Source organism: Vulpes lagopus, chromosome 17 (genome assembly GCF_018345385.1).
Source record: "Vulpes lagopus strain Blue_001 chromosome 17, ASM1834538v1, whole genome shotgun sequence".
In the NCBI taxonomy this organism is placed as follows: domain Eukaryota; kingdom Metazoa; phylum Chordata; class Mammalia; order Carnivora; family Canidae; genus Vulpes; species Vulpes lagopus.
Genome location: NC_054840.1, coordinates 14,631,495 through 14,650,902, shown reverse-complemented (window position 1 = coordinate 14,650,902; position 19,408 = coordinate 14,631,495). Strand labels below are relative to the sequence as shown.

Here is a 19,408-nt window from a genome sequence, read left to right as displayed (position 1 = left end):
GGAGAATAAAACAGGATTCAGGATTAAGTACAGGATTAAATTTGGGATTTAATACAGGTAATTAGGTGCTGATGCAGTCATTGAAGGAGGAAGGGGCCCAGGGCTGCCACTGGCAGCCAGGTTTGCTTCTAACCTTCAGAAGAATTGGGACTTTGCTATTAACGCCCAGTTAGGAACTGCAGAAGACTGCTGCCAGTGGTCACAGCCACCCACAGAGCCAAGACAGGAAATGATGTTGGTGTGCCAAACTGCACTTCTACCCAAGTCCATGCATTCCAGCTGCAGCCAGCAGAAGAACAATGGCTTCTGCTAGTTTTCTGTCTTCTACGTCCTCTGCAAGTGTCTCTCACTGGCAGAAACTAAACTGGAACCCTGATGACAAGAGATTCTGGGAGAAGTAGTTCTCAGGCTTTGAGTCCTTGAGATATAGAGGAGTACATAAAAGAATATGGAAACAGGGCCAAATGCCAGTCTGACACAATCTGAGAACAGGAAATACTTGTCGCTGCTTTGACATGCTATTTCTGGCTAGTTAATTTCATTAGCTCTAATCCTCACTAAAAATAATAGCCCACAGTTGCTGAGGGCACTATGTTAAAAGCTAGCTATTCAGGCATTATCTCATTAAGTTTCACAACCACACAAAATGCAGCTACTTTTATCTCCATTTTAGAATGGTGGAATCAAGACTTAGAGATGTACGGTAACCCTCTCCAAACGAAACGACTAGAACGTAGAAGAGCTGAACCTTACTCAGGATGACTGTCTACAAAGCTAGTGGCTTTTAATCATTATTGTTTAGCACTTGCTAGTCGGTTATTAAAATTCTTTATAATTCATGGCCCTAGACTCAACATGAAACTCGCCAAGTCATTTTACAAATGTTGACTCATAGCGTAAATACCTTATTTCTATGGGGAAAAGAACTAGCAGATCTCCAAAGAACTTCCTCTCAAGCATGGGCAATATATTTATGAGAGAGAAAAGTTTATCAGCAGAAGAAATGTAATGTCTCCTATATTTAGAGTGAAATTTTAGATTATGAACAAATTTTAATTTTTTGATGAAGTGTCTATAAAAGCACATCATAGAATCTCAAGGTTAGAAAGCGCATTCAAGGTTGAAGAATCTTCAAGATCCCTTCTGATAGCATCTCAACAGGGTTGACAACAGCTTCTGTTAGGAACCGTCAATGGGTACAACTTCCAGGACTATGGAGGCTGATTGGTGAGAAGGAAGAGCACACATGTGGTCTGCTGCTGGGCGAAGATAAGATGGTGCTGCCTGGAGGCTGCTTACTCAGTTTTGTCTCAGTGACAGCAAGTATGGTGTTAGGCTAGAGGCTGGAACTATTGGTACTAGTTAGCTTTTGCTGCCAACGTTGTAAAAATTCCATGGCTTACAGTTTATAGCTTGAGTGTCGATGGTGGATTCAAGATGGCCAGACACTGGAACTCCTCCCATTGAGAATGAGAGCCTGTGCCCCTTCCTTTGGATCTGGCTGGCCTCTGTGACGACTGTGATTTTTAGAACTTAACAAAAGTGTTGCGTCATTCTCAGGTATAGCCTAAATGGATTGGCCACTTCCATGTTCTTGGAATATTCTCTTTGAGAGCCCTAAGCCATGATTGAAGAAATTTGACAGTCTTGAGATTGGCATGCTAGAGAGCTTAGGTGGTTGAAGATCCCAAGTTTTTTTTTTTTTTCCCCATTTCCACTGAGGCACTGGACTTGCAGTGAAGACTTCCAGACTAGCCCATACATTAACTGAATACCGCTAAGTGATCCTAAGTTGATGTCTCATGGGGCAGAAGAATCACCCAGCTGATCAGGCCCAAATTCCTGACATTCCTGACCTACAAGATTGTGAGCTATGATAAAATAGTTCTTTTCAGGCACGGAGTTTGAGGTACTTTGTTGCACAATCTCAGGCATATGTCTACTGGATTCATGAGGACTGTCTGATATAGATTGGCCTCACTTGGCCTCACCTGGGCTCACATACATATCTATGGATCATTTGGGGACAGTTATCCAGATTGTGCTTGGCTACGGCAGCTTCCCTGAGACAGCTCTGCTCCATGTGTCTCTCATCCTTCTCCGTGACCAGCAAGCTTGGCCATGTATGTGTCTCATGGCAATGGCCAAAAGGTTCAAGAGAGCAAGTGGAAGCATAGAAGAGCTCTTGAGACCTAGGCTTGGAAATGGCATCCTGTCACTTCCACCTCATTCTACTGGCTGAGGTCACTGGGCTGAACACTTAAAGTCAAGGGTTTAGAGTATAGACCTTATTTCTTTTGTGGGAAATGGTGCAATATCCCTTGTATCAGAGAGTCTGAAAACGGGGAAGAGTGGAAAATTGGAGAAAATAATGCAATCTACACCATTTACTTCACTTCTGTTCAGCAAATACCGATGGTATACCTATTATTTGCAAACATTATGCTAGGCACTGGCACCGGGAAAAAAAAGAGACCTAACTTCTGCTCTGGAAATGCTTATAGCCCAGGTGATCTTCAGGATAAGTAAAAAGGCTCACAGTATTTATGCTTACTGGGGACTTCAACCTCCTTTTAAATCTTTACCTCTAATCCCTCCATAAAGATTTATACCTGCATTAAACTTTAGAGTTAGCATTTGAGTTATGTTTTATTGTTTCAGTGACTTAAAATTTGGTTAGAAGCCCTTGCTTGCTTAGCTCACTGTGGACATTTTGTTTGGTTAGGTTTTTATGTTTTTGCATAAACATGAAAAAATTCCAATTAAAAGGAAATTGTATATATGCACCATCAGCTTGCTATCAACTCTTGCTCTGCTGTTTTTATGTTTTCCTCATCTCCAATTCTTGGGGAGCCTCATCATAGTCTTAAAGTACTAACTATATTACCCTTTAACATCTCTATTTAAATTGGGAAGCAGGAAGCCACAATGGAGGGAAAACATATATGAGTATAAGTCACACTCCCAAATAGGGCACTGAGCACCTTCCTTATATTGTTTGCTCTGCTCATTCTTTTCTGTAGCTCTTTGGTTTCTGTTTGGATGGGCTTTGTTTCCCTCTGTAACGTTGTGTGCTCCACACCAGAATGTTCCACTGTCCCAACCAGACTTCTCATCTCTCGTCTTCTTCATGTCTCCCATTGAGTTCCTGTTTCTTCTCTGTGGGAAACCACTTTCTTCTACTGACAGATCTAGAACTGAGCTCCATGAAAGGTTCGACTTAGTTCCTTCTGCAGCATCAATGACCACTCATTAATCCCCAAGCAGTAGGGCCCAGTGGAAAGTGCACGGGCTGATTTTTGAGTCAAAGGACCTAGATTTTATTTTATTTTATTTTATTTTATTTTATTTTATTTTTATTTTTAAAGATTATTTATTTATTTATTCATGATAGAGAGACAGAGAGAGGCAGAGACACAGGCAGAGGGAGAAGCAGGAATGCAGGACTCGATCCCAGGTCTCCAAGATCACGCCCTGGGCCAAAGGCAGGCACTAAACCGCTGAGCCACCCAGGGATCCCCAAGCACCTAGATTTTAATCCTAGCTCTGTTGCTTACTAACACTGTGATCTCAGGAAAGCTTCTTAACTTCTCTGTGCCTGAGTTTTAAAGTTTTTATTTAAATTCCAGTTAGTAACACACAGTATACTGTTAGTTTCAGGTGTATAATACAGTGATTCAGCACTTACGTACATCACCCATGCTCATCACAGCAAGTGCCCTCGTTAATCTCCATCATCTATTTAACCCATCCTCCCCACCCACCTCCACTCTGGTAACTATCAGTTTATTCTCTATATTTAAGTATCTGTTTCTTGGTTTGTGTGTGTCTCTCTTTTTTACCTTTTGCTCATTTGTTTTGTTTCTTAAATTCCACATATGAGTGAAATCATACAGCATTTATCTTTCTCTGATTAGCTTATTTCACTTAGCATAAATACTATCTAGTCCATCCATGTAGTTACAAATGGCAGGATTTCATTCTTTTTTATGACTGAGTAATATTCCATTATATATATGTGTATTATATATCTCTTCTTTATTCATTCATGAATTGGTAGACACTTGGGCTATTTCCATAATATGGGTATTGTAGATAATGCAGCTATAAATGTCAGAGTGCATGATCCCTTTTTTTAAAGTAGGCTCTACACTGAATGTGGAACCCAATGTGGGGCTCGAACTCACGACCCTGAGATCAAGACCTGAGCTGAGATCAAGAATCAGATGCTCAACCAACTGAGCCACCGAGGTACCCCTGTATCCCTTTGGATTAGTATTTTTGTATCCTTTGAGGGGCACCTAGGTGGTTTAGTGGTTGAGCATCTGCCTATGGCTAGGGTGTGATCCCGGGGTCCTGGGATGGAGTCCCACATCAGGTTCCCTGCAGGGATCCTGCTTCTCCCTCTGCCTATGTCTCTGCCTCTCTCTGCGTCTCTCATGAATTAATAAATAAAATCTTAAAAAAAATTTTTGTATCCTTTGGGTAAATACCTAACAGTGCAGTTGCTGGGTCCTAGGGTAGTTTTATTTTTAATTTTTTGAGGAGACTTGGTACTGTTCTCCAGAGTGGCTGCACCAATTTGCATTCCCACCAAAAGTTTCAGGAGTGTTCCCCTCTCTCTACATCCTCGCCAAAACCTGTTGTTTCTTTGTTGATTTTAGGCATTCTGACAGGTGCGAGGTGATATCTTATTGTAGTTTTGATTTGCATTTCCCTGATGATGAGTGATGTTGAGCATCTTTGGTCTGTTGGCCATCTGTGTGTCTTCTTTGGAAAAATGTCTATTCGTGTCTTCTGCCCATTTTTAACTGGATTATTTGTTTTTTGGATGTTGAGTTTTATAGGTTCTTTGTATATTTTGGATACTAAGATTTTATCAGATATGTCATTTGCAGATATCTTCTCCCATTCCGTAGGTTGCCTTTCAGTTTTGTTGATTGTTTCCTTCACTGTGCAGAAGCTTTTTTATTTTGATATAGTCACAATAGTTTATTTTTGCTTTTGTGTCCCTTGCATCAGGAGACATATCTAGAAAGAAGTTGCTATGGCAAATGTTCAAAGAAATTACTGCCTGTGTTCTTTTCTAGGATTTTTATGGTTTCAGGTCTCACGTTTCAGATCTTTAATCCATTTTAAGTTTATTTTTATGTATGCTGTAAGAAAGTGGTCCAGTTTCATTCCTTTTTCCTTTTTTTAAAGATTTATTTATTTTGAGGGTGGGGAGAGGCAAGAGAAAGTGAGAGAGAGTCTTAGGCAGACTCCACGCTGAGCACGGAGCCTGACTTAAGGCTCGATCTCACCACCCTGAGATCCTGACCCAAGCCAAAACCAAGAGGTGGGCACTTAACCTACTGTCCCACTCAGGTGCCCCAGTCCAGTTTCATTCTTTTGCACATTGCTGTCCAGTTTTCCCAGCACCATTTGTTGAAGAGACTGTCTTTTCCAATTGGATCCTCATTCTTGCTTTGTTGAAGATTAATTGACATAAAATTGTGGGCTCATTTCTGGGTTTTCTATTTTGTTATATTGATCTATATATCTATTTTTGTTGTGCCTGAATTCTATAATCAATTGTATGGACATAGGAAATCTTATCTTGCATGGTTTGTGTGTGATGTAATTGCCACAACAATTATAAAGTGCCTGGACATGACTGTCATGTTCTTTGTGTTATATCCCTTCCCCTCCTGCTCCTAACAGCTAACTCTTATTTGCCAATTTGGGGTTGGTTTTCCAAAAGGCCATCATAACATGTCAAAAATACTTTGTATGAATGAAAGAATAACACAGACATGTTTTAGTGAGAAAAAAAGGGTCATTTTCCCATTTGTTTAAGACATCATAAGGCATTAACACTCAGCATTCTGGAAACTCAAATTTTTCGTATAGCAAAGTGGTTAGATAATTAAAAGATACCAATATTTCACTTCAGATACTTTGCACTTTGGATATTTGCTATGTTTGGTGCAGACAAGATCCTTAGGGATGGTGCAGGATTTTGTCTTTATACTCTGTGACCCAGCACAGGACTTGAGACTTCTGAAATGCTCAAATAAATGTTTGTTGAACAAATAAATGAATGTTTCATGGAATGCAATTGTGTGAACTAATGAAAGTTGAACTATTTTATAACTAAATAGAATATTTCTGTTGTCTAGTTTTTGCTGGGGCTGAATTTAGCTGACTGATGCTTGGTAACCATGGTTTATGTGCTCACTCATGCCAGGGTCAGCGGGGAGAGGGGCCTGGGGTTTATATTTGGGGAAATGCAGTGTGATCATTTGCCTTTCATACTTTTCTCTTTGCTTTTGTTTTTTTTCATCTTTCCTAGTAGATTGTACTCTCCCTGAGGACAGAGACCAGGGCTCATGTTTGATTTCTCAGTACTTGTCACATTGTTTATATTCAGTAAAAACTGGTTGAGTGGATGAATATAGTAGCAAAGACAGCTTGAAGGAAAGTTAGCATTTTTGGATTTTTACATGATTTTAGAAATGCAGCATCCTATCACTGTCCATTCTCATCTAGTCTGATTCATTCTGTCTCCTCTCTAGCTCTTCCATTGATCCTATGCTTGGATTTACTGTCCTTTAATCTCATCCTTATAAATGCCACGTGATTTGTGGGACAGGGTTGAGGCTTTGAAATTAAACAGACCCTGATTTCAGTTCTGAATCCACAACTTCCTGATTGTGTGATCTTGAGTGAGGCATGTGACCTCTTGGTCCCTCTGTCTTTGTTGCTAAAGAGAAGGTAATTAACTAGTTTGTCTTCTATCTGGCAGAGCTGTTTTGAGAACTGATTGGCTTGATGACTGTAAGGCACCTAGTCATAGTAGGGGCTCTAGAAATAGTAGATGTTGTCACTGTCCTTATTTCCATTCTCTTCACCCTTGTACTCCTTTTTCCAACCAGAAAACATGTATTTCTAATGCTGGCCATCTGTTAGCAGTCTCCGGACTGCTGTGAGTTGCTGGAGACCACCCCACTATGAGCTTCACCATTTCACTTCATTGGGAACTTTATATCATATCACTCTGATTAATAAACGCCTTAATAAGAATCACTATTCTTGGCCCCATTAAAATAAGACAAGGATAAATGTGACTTTTCAGAAAAACTCCTCAAATTATAAAGCAAAGAGTTGGAGAGTTAAATGACATGTGAAGAATCTAAGGACACAGCATACATTCAAGTTTATGATTTTTTTATTCTCTTTCTCTCCCCATTTATTACAATAGATTCTAAAAAAATTGCTCTCACAACAGGACCATTAGCCCTAGTAGATTTAAGGACTCTTTCACCAGTATTTTTTCTTGAAATAATTGAGTTTGCTGGAAGAAATTACTCAGCTCAATATTTTTCATCTCCCTCTAATACAAATGTATTTGATTCCTATAAATCTGAGTGAGGTCAGTCAGGAAATTATACATATTTGTTTTCCACAGGGTGTATAAGCTATTAAGTTATGTTGCATTTATTATAGATCATGTTTACTTGTTGGCAAGATAATTTGAATGATTGAGAACAATATTTTAGAACATGTAACACTAGGAAAACAACAAGAAAGGAGGATTGAAGCAAACTGTTCCTTATAATAAATACTTTAAGTAAATAAAATATTCTATTGTGATTCAGGCATCTATTGGCATTAAAATACATTAAAATATCATTCAATATTATGCATACTGTTTATTCTTAGGGTTTATATACGTATCTATATTTCCTTCCTATATGTTTATATCACTTACTAATTACATTGGGATCTCATGTAATAGGTGTATCTATTCCCATTATATCTTTCTTCCAGCCTCAAATATGTGGATGTTTTCTTGGCTTTGTACCATTTTAATTTTTTTGGCAATCGCTGGTATGGACACAGTAGCAAAGACCACACCACATACCAAATTTACGAAGAAATCTGAGGGGAAAGAGATGCCAAAGGGTTTCAAGCCATCCAGTGGCCCAGCTCCAGAAGAAGAGGAGAGTCTTTTCACAGAAGCAGCTGAAAAAGCAGAACCGACCCCCAGGCCCCCAGCCCTAGAGTCGGCCTTCGGTGCTGCCACTCTCTTCCCCTTTGAGAACTTCACTCTTGATGCGGCCGATTTCTTTTTGAACTGCTGTGATTGCTGTTCTTCTGTACCAGGGCAGAAAGGAGACCCCGGAGAGACTGGAAAGACAGGTACTTGCAAATACCCAAAGCCATATTTGTTACCTGGATGTCCTTGGAGTTGAGAGGTAGATGGGAAGCAGAACTGCCTGCAGGGGTTCTACGTGGTCCTGCAAATGGTGACAGGCCTGGGTGGAACACAGTGACAAATGCAAATGGGTGCTATGTTGCCCATTAGCCGCATGTGTGGCTATTAACAAAAATAAACCTAGGGATTAATATTAAGAATTCAGTTCCAAAAAAAAAAAAAAGAAAAAAGAATTCAGTTCCTCAGTCATACTAGCCACATTTCAAACGCTCAATAGCTACATGTGGCCAATGACTCCAGTACTGGGCTGTACAGATATAAGCCCTTCCATAATTTTTTTTTTAAAGCACTTCCATCATTACAGAAAGTTCTACTAGAAAGTGCTGGTTAGAGCAAAAACGGGGCTACCAACCCCAGGCCTGGCACGCGGTTCTTCAAATTACACATTTCCTTCCAGTATGGTTTTTTTTTATCAGCAGCTGATGTAAAACGGGTAAAGGAAAATCCTGCTGTCTAGGTAGAAGGTGTGTGGACTGATGGGTTTCTGTGTCCTATTTGTAGTGCTATTTGTAGTTTGGATTAGAAATGGCATGTCTGTGAGGTGGAGAATAAGGGGCAGGGTTCAGTTTGCTCTTCATTGAAATTCCAAGGCAACACTGTGTCCTTGCCCCACAATTTTCTCCATTGAACATCATGGTTACATATTTCAATATTCCAGATACCTTTAATACATACATTACTCATACACTGAGTTTTACTGTAATACATTTCAGCTTTTACGTGTCATATAGCAGAGAATTCAGGTAAAATTGAAATCAGAATGTCAATTTCAAATTTGCTATCCCCTGGAAAAAAAAATGACCGTATGGATATATTTGTTGTGTCTTGCTTGGAGAACTTAAAGTTATAAAATCAGGAATTGTGCATCCTCATTAAGCTTTTCATTCATTTCATCTTATAATAGGAAACTTTTGGGAAATGTGATCAATATTCATGCAGAGCTGGAATTAAAGGGTACAGTTGCTGGGCAGTGGTCAGGGCATGAAGATTACTGGGTTGCTTAAACATTATTGGAAATGCAATGATACTGAGAAAATTACATTTACCAGAATTTCTCTTAGTATCATATCTGGCTGGTGAGCTGCTTGGGGGTGAAGACCCCCAAGGGCATGGCCAAGTAAACACAGCTGGTTGCTAAATTGTCTTCTAAGGCCATGGGTCTGTCCCATCAGAGCTTTTGTTTTACCCAGTGATGGATTAACCGGGCTGTTCTCAGAGCTCAGTCTCTCCTGTAAATACATAGGACAGATATTTTGGAGATTTTGGAGATGTGCCAAATTCTTTGCCTGCCTGGAGTGCTCGTATGTTTTAGTCTGGCTGGTTCTGTACAGAGCAGAGTGTTTAAGAGCTCAGAATGTCTTATCTTGTCTCTCACCATCCTGAAACATGGGGAACCTTCATTACCTACATTTCAGTTTTCAAAGTAGTAAAATGAGATAAGAATAATACCAACTTCATGGGGTCATCAAGAGATGGAATGAGGTAATGTATGTGTGTGTGTGTGTGTGTGTGTGTGTGTGTGTGTGAGTGTAGGCTCAGTGTGGTACCTGGGATAGGATAAATGCTCAAAAAATGATGTTTCTTTTTCCAGTTAGCTGTAGTAAGAATCTTGTCCTAGCTTGGGAAATTCTCAGCCTTATAGGGTCTTGTTTCTGAGATTCATAGACATTTGTTCTAGCTTTTCCAGTGTTTCAGAAGTTAAGCAATCAGAGATCCAGCAGAAGAGGGACATTAATCAAACTGGAAAATGAAAAAGAACCTACTCAAATACGACTATTTTAATTTTTCTTCGTTATCTTTCAGTTCTTGGACACATGAACACACACACACATACACACACATAAACACATTGCATACATGACTTTTACATTATCCACTGTAATGCAGATAGTAAAGGTAGACTTTAAAAGTCACAAGCCTAATTTTATAGTTTATGAATGAAAATGTCTTAAAGTGTACAGAGATAGCTAATAGCTAGCAAAGGAAAGATTCCACCTGAAATTTTATCTCCAACTTCTCTCATTTAGTTCAGTTATAATTATAGTTACCTACTATGTGCTAAGAACCATGAAGCACTTTATGCTGTTCCTAATCTTTACACAAACTGTTAAAAAATCATTACATTTCAATGGATGACTTAATCACATTTCCAAGAGTTTTAGTAACTCTAGAGGTAATACCACCTGGAAGTGTAAAACATGGAGTCAGATCTGGGTACACCACCAAGCCCCAGCTCTTCCCATTATGTCCAGCCTTACAGTATTTATACTAATTTCTCCTACATGTATGTGTCACTTAGATGGACTTCCTGCCTCTGTGTCCTCTCATGCAGTTTCCATGTGCTCCCTGTGCCAACCTGGGCACTGCTCTTTATTATTTCCCTCAATAGTATAACCATACCAGGCATTTAGAGCTCATGAGGAAGGGAGACATTGCACAGTGGACCGCAACTGGCCATCTTACTTGCTTCTACCCACACTGCCCATTCCTTCTCCATTCCTTTAATCTCTGCTCTCCTTTCTTTTCTAGAATGTAATTACCACCTTTGTTTATTTGAGTTTGCTTTTAGCTTTAACCTCCACTGCAAACACTTTCTTCAAATAAATGTAGAGTTTTTTTTCAAAGAAAATTCTGTTGAATATAATTTTCTCCATCCCATCAACTCCAGTTACAAAAATTAAGATGAAGTTAAGACGAAATATTACTATTTCATTGAGTTCACTTATCTTTATGGTTAACTTTCAAAGAACCTGGCTATTAATTACTCCAATAAGGAGTAAGACAGGATACCCTTGAAATCTGAGCCGTGCACCATCTGACTCTCGCCTGCCTCTCAGCCTCCTTCATCCTATTACTAGCTCCACCCACTGTACTCTTCTTTCAGTTTCTTAAAAACACCGTGGTTTTTTTCCACAATTGTTTCACCTGGAATACTCATTTATGGGTGTTTGTTTTGTTTTTTCCTTGGAAAATCGTAATTTGTTCATTGGGTCTTAGCTTAATGCCATTTTCTCAGGGATGTCTCTGCTGATCCCGTAAATCAGGTTCTTTTACCACAATCTGTAATAGGACCTGCCTATTTTTCTTCACATCACTAACTACAATGTGATAACTTCTATGTATTTTTGTGGTTATTGTTCAGTGTATCTTTCTTGGGCTCTCAGCTCCCTGAGGAAAAGGATGGCTGGGATGTTGATGGCTAATGCCAAACACCTGGCAAGGGTGCTGGTGTCTAGGAGACTCAGCAATAGTTCCCGAAGAATTATATAAGTGAGTAAATGGGAAAACCAAAAGTGCTACATATTGTAGTTTTATTTCCAATTTGAAAGTGTGGTCCACATGAGGTTAAGAGCTAGATAATCATTTTGTTCTTGTTGTTCGATATTGCACTGTTTCCCCAAATCATTTGATTGCTGCCATGAATCCAGTGACAAGTACTAATGGGCTCAATTTATCTATTCAGGTAGTACAAAATTACAAATCAGATGAAAATATTGTCTTGAGAATTATGTAGTAGTCTATTCTTACCCAGATTTTATTATTAGGACACTGACAGTCATTGGTCTCAATAAAATGAGTGCCTAAATTTTTTTTTTCCAGAACTAATGCATTTCAAAAGAGATTTTTTTTTATCCTGATGGTTTTTAAATCTCATTTCCAGGTCTTAAGGGAGAGGCTGGTGATATGGGGATCCCAGGGCCACCAGGAGTTGTTGGACCCCAAGGTCCAAAAGGCCAGAAAGGAGAGAAGGGTAGGTAGTTATATTGATTTCATGTCAAAACTCAAGATGTATTCTGCATCCTTTTTCAGTAGAGCAACTTGCTAAGTAAATACCATATTCTTGCAGGTGGAACAATTTTTTAAAAAGATTATTTATTTATTTGAGAGAGAGAGAGAGAGAGAGTGCGAGCATGAGCACGAGCAGAGGGAGGTGCAGAGGGAGAGGAAGAAGCAGCCTCCTACTGAGCAGGGGGGTGGACATGGGGCTGGATCCCAGGACCTCTGAGATCATGACCAGAGTCAAAGACAGATGTTTAACTGACTGAGCCACCCAGGCACCCCAAAGGTGGAATAATTTTTAAAAATACAAAAATTTGGTAAAGCATGTTGTAAGTTATATTTGATATAAAAATGTTAACTTTATAAATAGCCCATTGAAAATTTTTACACTATCCCAGTAACATTTCTTTCTCTCCATCCCCCTCCCTCTGCACATACAGAGGTTCTCCTGCCTCTTTTCTCTCCCTCTCTAGCCACATAGTTGACCTAGTGACTGGAAGCCATTGGGCATAGTCTCTGGGGGAGTGTCCTTTCCTACATACTCCTGAGTGAGCTCTTCCTTATGATACATATTAGTTTTGTATTAGATAGAACGAACTAGAGTAGACAATCCTATAGAATATTCTATTTAGATGAATAGCATCCCTGCTAAGGAGACTATGACATGTTCTTTGGCTTGGTCAAATCTGGGCAATGTCTATGGTGGAAAGAGAACTGAATTAAAATGAAAGAAATTGGGATCCCTGGGTGGCTCAGCGGTTTAGCGCCACCTGGAATCCCAGGATCGAGTCTCACGTCGGGCTCCCTGCGTGGAGCTGCTTCTCCCTCTGCCTGTGTCTCTGCCTCTCTCTGTGTGTCTCCCATGAATAAATGAATAAAATCTTTAAAAAAAATAAAATGAAAGAAATTGAGCTTGTAACAATAACCTTGGACCAGTCACTTCACCTCATCTGGAAATCAAGGGGGAATAGATTAGGTATGTATTTATACCCTACTTGCTATCAAAGAAGATTTGTCGTTATATGTACTTTCATAGATCTTTTCCAGCTCAGAAATTCTATAACTCTATAGATGTATCAACCAGGACGGTGTCCTGCCCTGGGAAATCCCTGGTTCTCTAAGTGCTTTGAGACATTGAGGGAAGGTTACAGATTCACTGGGACATTTAGAAATTCCTCAGTGAATACTGCCAGCCTGTAGAAATACCATCTATCCATCAAGTTAAATGCTTTAGCCTCAGTGTCACATGTCAAAAGACCTAATATCATCTATACATCACCCTCCACATGGCTCAGGAACTGTCTAGCTCATTTCTGGTAGAACATTCAGTGAAGTAATTACTCAAAAAAGATGCTAAGGTGAGAGAACTACTTCACACTTGTCAGTTATGCGATTTTCATTCTCGGAAACATTTAATCCTTTTGTGGCTGAATTATGTTAGCAGAAAACCCTGTGAAATACAGATGAGTGATGAACCTCCCCAGTGATTCATACATTTCGGAAGCTAGACTTCTGGAAGTAGAAGAAAAAACAGGGAAGTATCATAAGATAAGTTTCTTAAGAATATGCTTTGATTAAGGATCAAAAGTAGAAATTCATTCAGCCAGTCTCTATAGAGTGGCAAATCTACTTTCCTTTTACTTCCAGACTTCGCTTGGACTCTTGGTTAAAATTGAAAGTTAAAAAAATAAAGGAGTTGACTGACTGCATTCCAGTTAACCACAACCTGATTAAGTACATTCAGTGCAAGCAGTTAAATTCCTTAAATGAACTTGAGAACCAGAGTAATTGTGCAGTGATGGTTGGCATATGAATATTGACAAGGATGGGGAATAGAATTGGTCCCTCACTTCCAATCAGAGTTGGGTTCTCTCCTAAGGGATCCTAACATTTTCCTGATGGCCTATGGGTTAATTTTCAAATTGTAAATTTCATGTAGAATGGTAATGGGAGGGGGTTAGCTACTTAGAAAACTGCTGAGCAGCTTATGGTAGAATTTTTCTAATTGGTCTTGTGAAACATGGGATAGTCTTTTCTCATGACTTGTAATTTGACTTAGAATTTCTTTTTCCCAGCAAAAATAAATAAAAAAATTAGTTATGTCATAAAACATGTGGTTGACAAATTGATGTTAACCAATGTTATATGCAGACATGTTTGATTCTATACAAATTTGTAAACTTTCATATCTCAGTTTCTTCTGTGATAAACAATGATGATAAAAGTATCTGCTCTAGGGACACCTGGGTGGCTCAGCAGTTGAGCATATGCCTTCAGCTCAGGATATGATCACAGAGTTCCAGGATTGAGTCCCGCATCAGGTTCCCCGCAGGGAGCCTGCATTTCCCTCTGCCTAGGTCTCTATCTCTTTCTCTGTGTCTCTCATTAGTGAATGAATGAATGAATGAATGAATGAATAAATCTTAAAAAAAATTATCCACTCTACTTTTCTTGAAGGGAGATGCTATAAACTTTTGGAAATGAAAAATATTCCAATTTATAAAATGTGCTCTGTTATATGAGCCTCCCTGTTATACAAGAGGCTGTATTAATATCAAATAAAAATTCATTTTGAATTTAAAAGGATGAATTAAATGAAAAAAATATGTTAAGAGCTTAGAACGTTACCTGGTCAAAGGAAATCCTCAATAAGAGGTATTATTGGGATGCCTGAGTGGCTCAGTGGTTGAGTGTCTGCCTTTGGCTCAGGGCGTGATCCTGGGGTCCTGGGATCGAGTCCCACACTGGGCTCCCTAAGTGGAGCCTGCTTCTCCCTCTGCCTGTGTCTCTGCCTCTCTCTCTTTGTCTCTCATGAATAAATAAAGAGAATCTTAAAAAAAAAAGAGTTACGTATTACTATTACTATTATTAATTATAGTTAAAATGAATTTAGTGTGGCTATACTTTAGCGGGATGGAACTTTAGCTAGGCCCAAAATGGAAATCCAGTTTATGGTACTATGGTGAATATCTAAAAACCTGCATCTTTAGATTTTTTTTCAAATGTGAATTCTCACGATTCTACGATTTGTCCAAAGTGTGTATAAAAAATTTTCCAAAAAAAAAGAAAATTGGCTTCTCATTCATGCTCTATGTCAAGGACTTTATATTTATATCTATATCTATATTTATACTTACTGTCTTGGAAAGGTTTTTGATATGATTAGTTTTAGCTAACTGCAGAATGTCATACTCTGTGTTTAAACTTATATGGTGGTGATGCTCTTTTTTAGGCACTGTGGGGACTATAAAGAAGGGGGCATTTTCAGCATCATTCAGAATTCATGAGAGGAAAAACACAAACACATACATAAATAACACAAGGCAAAATGTCATGAATTTCATGAGAGATTTGAAGAACTATGGGAATGTGGGAGGGGAGAGCTGAATTCTGTTTGAAGAGATTGGCACTATTCCCAAATCTCATTTAAATGGTTTACCATCGATTGGAACACAATATTCCTAATGAGGCTCAATATATTCTCTTTCCATGTTGTTTTACCTTTTTGCATTTTGGTAAAGGAAGCACTGGAATGTGACGTGGTTGCAAAATGGATTTTAGTTATATCATAACTAATATGGTCGGAAGGAAGCTATTCTTGGTATCATTTCAGGACTGAAGGGAGAACGTGGGGATCAAGGAACAAGTGGAGTTCCAGGATACCCAGGGAAACCTGGAGAACCAGGTAGAGAATAAACTATATCTGTCAGGTACTGTCATGTCTGCAGCATAGTCCATAATTTCCTTCCTGTTTGTGCTTAGAGTCATGTGAGAGGTAAGAGGGGGGTAAGAGGGAGACATGAATTGCTCTTACTTATTCTCATAATTCAGTGTACTGATTGCTGGAGTGTAACAATCACTGGTCTGGTAGTTTGGGGGCTAGATACAATCATCTGAGCTCCTGTCCTCAGTCTAGATGACTTTGGGGGGAAAAGATCCCCGAATCTTTCTGGGTTTCAGTTTCTTTGAGGGTAAGATTTTGGGTTTGGGGGGGGGCAAGGGATATTTAGGAGAATATGAGTGGGGGGGGGGCTAAATGCAAAGTGTACAGATCCTTACAGATTATTTTACTTTTCTGTTGCAGGTGGCCTTGGACCGAAGGGGGAGAGGGGAAACATTGGACTGGCGGGAGAGAAAGGACAAAAAGGGTCCAAGGGGGACACATGTGCAAATGGTACCCAAGGAGATAAAGGAGACCAGGGTGCTGTGGGCTCCCCGGGCTTGAAGGGAGAGCCTGGGGCCAAGGGGGAGAAGGGTGACTGTGGAGAGTCAGGGGAGATGGGAGGAAAGGGAGAGAAAGGCCAGGAGGGTCTCAAAGGAGAAAAAGGTAGCAAAGGAGATCCTGGAACGGAGGGCAAAGGTGGCCCAGCTGGCCTGCCTGGGGCCCCAGGTGATCCAGGCAAGAAGGGAGAAAAGGGAGAGTTAGGACCCCCTGGTCTCGTGGGACCCACGGGGCCAAAAGGTGAGGTTGGGAGCAAAGGGGGCCGAGGATCTGTTGGCAAGAAGGGCTCTCGGGGTCTCCGGGGCTCCAAGGGCGAGGTGGCCAGAGTCGTGCGGGCAGCTTTCAGCGCTGCCTTATCCAAGCCTTTCCCACCTCCCAACATCCCCATCAAATTCGACAAGGTTCTTTATAATGACCCGGGGAATTACAGCCCTGTCACTGGCAAATTTAACTGCAGTATTCCTGGGGCCTATGTTTTTTCTTATCATGTCACTGTGAGGGGCCGCCCCGCTCGCATCAGCCTGGTGGCCTGGAAGAAGAAGAAGTTCAAGTCCAGAGAAACGCTCTCTGGTCATGAAATAGACCAGGCCTCTCTCCTCATCATCCTGAAATTAAGTGCAGGGGACCAAGTCTGGTTGGAAGTGTCAAAAGATTGGAATGGGCTATATGTCAGTCCTGAGGATGACAGCATTTTTACTGGGTTCCTTTTGTACCCAGATGAAGATTCTGGAATTTCACCATAAACTTGGTGCCTTGAACAATTGTAGTTTGGCTTCAGTGGAATAAGTCAGGCAATGTAAGGTAGCACGATTAAAAAAGAATAACTCGTTATTTTTTTTTCATGGATATAAAAATAATGCAGGAAAAATGATATCACCCAGAGTCAATTACCATGCCTATTTTAAGACATCACCTTTTCTTAAAAATTAAAAAAAATTATTTTATCAAACAAGAGAGGGAGAACAGAAGGGGCAGAAGAAGAGGCAGAGAGAAAGAATCTTAATTAGGCTCCACACTCAGTGCAGAGCCCTAGATGAGGCTGGATCTCATGACCCTGAGATCATGACCTGAGCTAAAATCAAGAGTTGGATGCTTAACCAACTGAGCACCCAGGTGCCCCTTCAGACATCACCTTTTTAGAAGAATATATTTATATGTATTTGAAAACACATGTCTATTAACTTTGTAGCTAGCTTTTCTTCCATTGAGCATTCTAATGGCATTTTTCATGCCATTTAGATAATATCTGTATATGGAAAATATGATTGACATCTGTAATTAATAAATATATTCTTACTAAATATCTTCTATATCTCATATAAATGTGTTTAACTCTTTTCTGTGTGGGTATGAGCCTAACAAGTGACACATGACGGGCTGGTATCTCTCAAAAGTTTAGAAACTGTCAGGATTGTTTTCCAACAAAATGGAACTATTCCCATGCTTGTTTAATTCAGGGAAAATACACAAAAAGAATACGAAGGACTAAACTATCTTTAAGATGAATTAGTGTAAAGCTTTGGCCATAAAAAAACTCGGTATTAGATGGACTTGTGTGTTGGGTAAAAGGTAAAAAGAAAGTTGATAAAAAAAAAAGAAAAAAGAAGACAGTTGATAAAGATATTGCTCAGTCATAACAAAGATCCAGCCATTCATCAAATTATTGTACTTAGAAAAACTAAATGTCCCCCAAAGATTCAAGAGTAAAATTAAATCACTATTGATCTAAATTTCCAGTCTTCCTTTCTTCATGGAAGAACATTTAATTTGGATAAATTCTTTGGCTTCATTATCATCATGTCTATAATAATTAATTCTGGTTATTCAGTGAACAGGTGGGTATTTGGGAATTCACTTGCAATGTGAATATTTAATAATTATGAATATGTAGTAATTTAGCAGCTTCATTTTTCAAAGGAACTAATTTATTGACTCCAGATTGAATTTGGTTCAATGAAGGCATATAGTTACATAGATTCGCAAACCTTAGTGAGTTAAATGGGAAGTGGATGATGATCTTGCCCAGCTAGACAAATAAACTTTGAAAAACGTGATTTCCTTTTAGATTTATAAATCCATTTAAACTATGCTCTATCTTCTTGCTTTAATGTATATTTTTTATGTTGAAAGTGAAAGGAAAAGCTGTAGTTATTATGACTGACACTTCAACATCAAATATGACTGCATTGCTATTGTGTGTGTCTGGCTGGTCCATTATGGGAGGGTGATATTTGGATGAGTAGTGAAAGGAAGATGTTAATTCATGGATTGCCATAATTGTTTAATATTTCCAGCCGGCAAGCATACAACTGTTGCAAACACCAGGTAATTCATGAGTACCTGAAGAACGATGAACTGAAACACTATGAGAGCAAGGAAATGGATGCTCAGTACAACTGAGACAAAATCTTGGGAAGTCGATAAATTAAGCTGTACTTCTCTTAATTAAGCACATTCATTGCTCAAACGCTCCTCACACCCCAAAGCAGTGTCCATCTCCTATGTCCACGGCAGTACAACCCATTAGTGTTGATGACATTGGGAGACAGTCACCTTTTATTTGATGCACAATAGGCCAGAGGTGTGGAGAAGAGTTTCCCCAGGGCCTGCAAGTGGTAGTAATAGGAATACATATTGAAGACTGAGGGCTGTTCTGTCCTAGAATTGAACCTTGATCTCTAATCAAGGTGCCTTGGGTACTATCGTAAATTTACATGTTGTGTGTCTTTTCTTTTATGCAGACTCTTCTAAAGCATGGGGCCCGGGGCAGGGGCCATTTTTGCTTGGATCTAAAGGCAGTATTCCCCATTTCTGCCCTTGTCTCCTTCAATCAAAGCAATCCTGTTAAAAAAAAAAGTTGGATCATCTTACTTCTTTGCTCACAGCCTCTTGAGGGTCCTGTCTCATCTGGAGTTGAAGCTGAATCCTTACTATGACCAGAGAGGCCTCATGTGATGTGGCCCCTGCTTTCTCTCTAACTCTCCTGCCATTTATTCTGCACATGCTCTGGGTGTTGCCTTCAATGTTAATTCCTCAACTTCACCAAGCATATTTCCACTTATGCCTTTCTGTCTACACAGCTCTTATCCCAGGTAATTGCATGACTGGCCCCTTCCTTTCTCTCAAGCTTTTGTTCAAATACTGCT

General features: G+C 39.6%; 1 protein-coding gene across 1 annotated transcript in view; it reads left to right on the top strand.

Annotated features, from left to right (window-relative positions):
• Positions 1-17,005, top strand: part of OTOL1 (otolin 1) — a 29,894-nt gene extending 12,889 nt beyond the window's left edge. The window contains exons 2-5 of the mRNA XM_041731525.1: positions 7,813-8,184; positions 11,922-12,011; positions 15,654-15,725; positions 16,125-17,005. Of these exons, the coding sequence (XP_041587459.1) occupies positions 7,821-8,184; positions 11,922-12,011; positions 15,654-15,725; positions 16,125-17,005 (1,407 nt within the window). The 5' untranslated portion in view covers positions 7,813-7,820. The remainder of the gene's footprint in view (positions 1-7,812; positions 8,185-11,921; positions 12,012-15,653; positions 15,726-16,124) is intronic.
• The last annotated feature ends 2,403 nt before the right edge of the window (positions 17,006-19,408 follow it).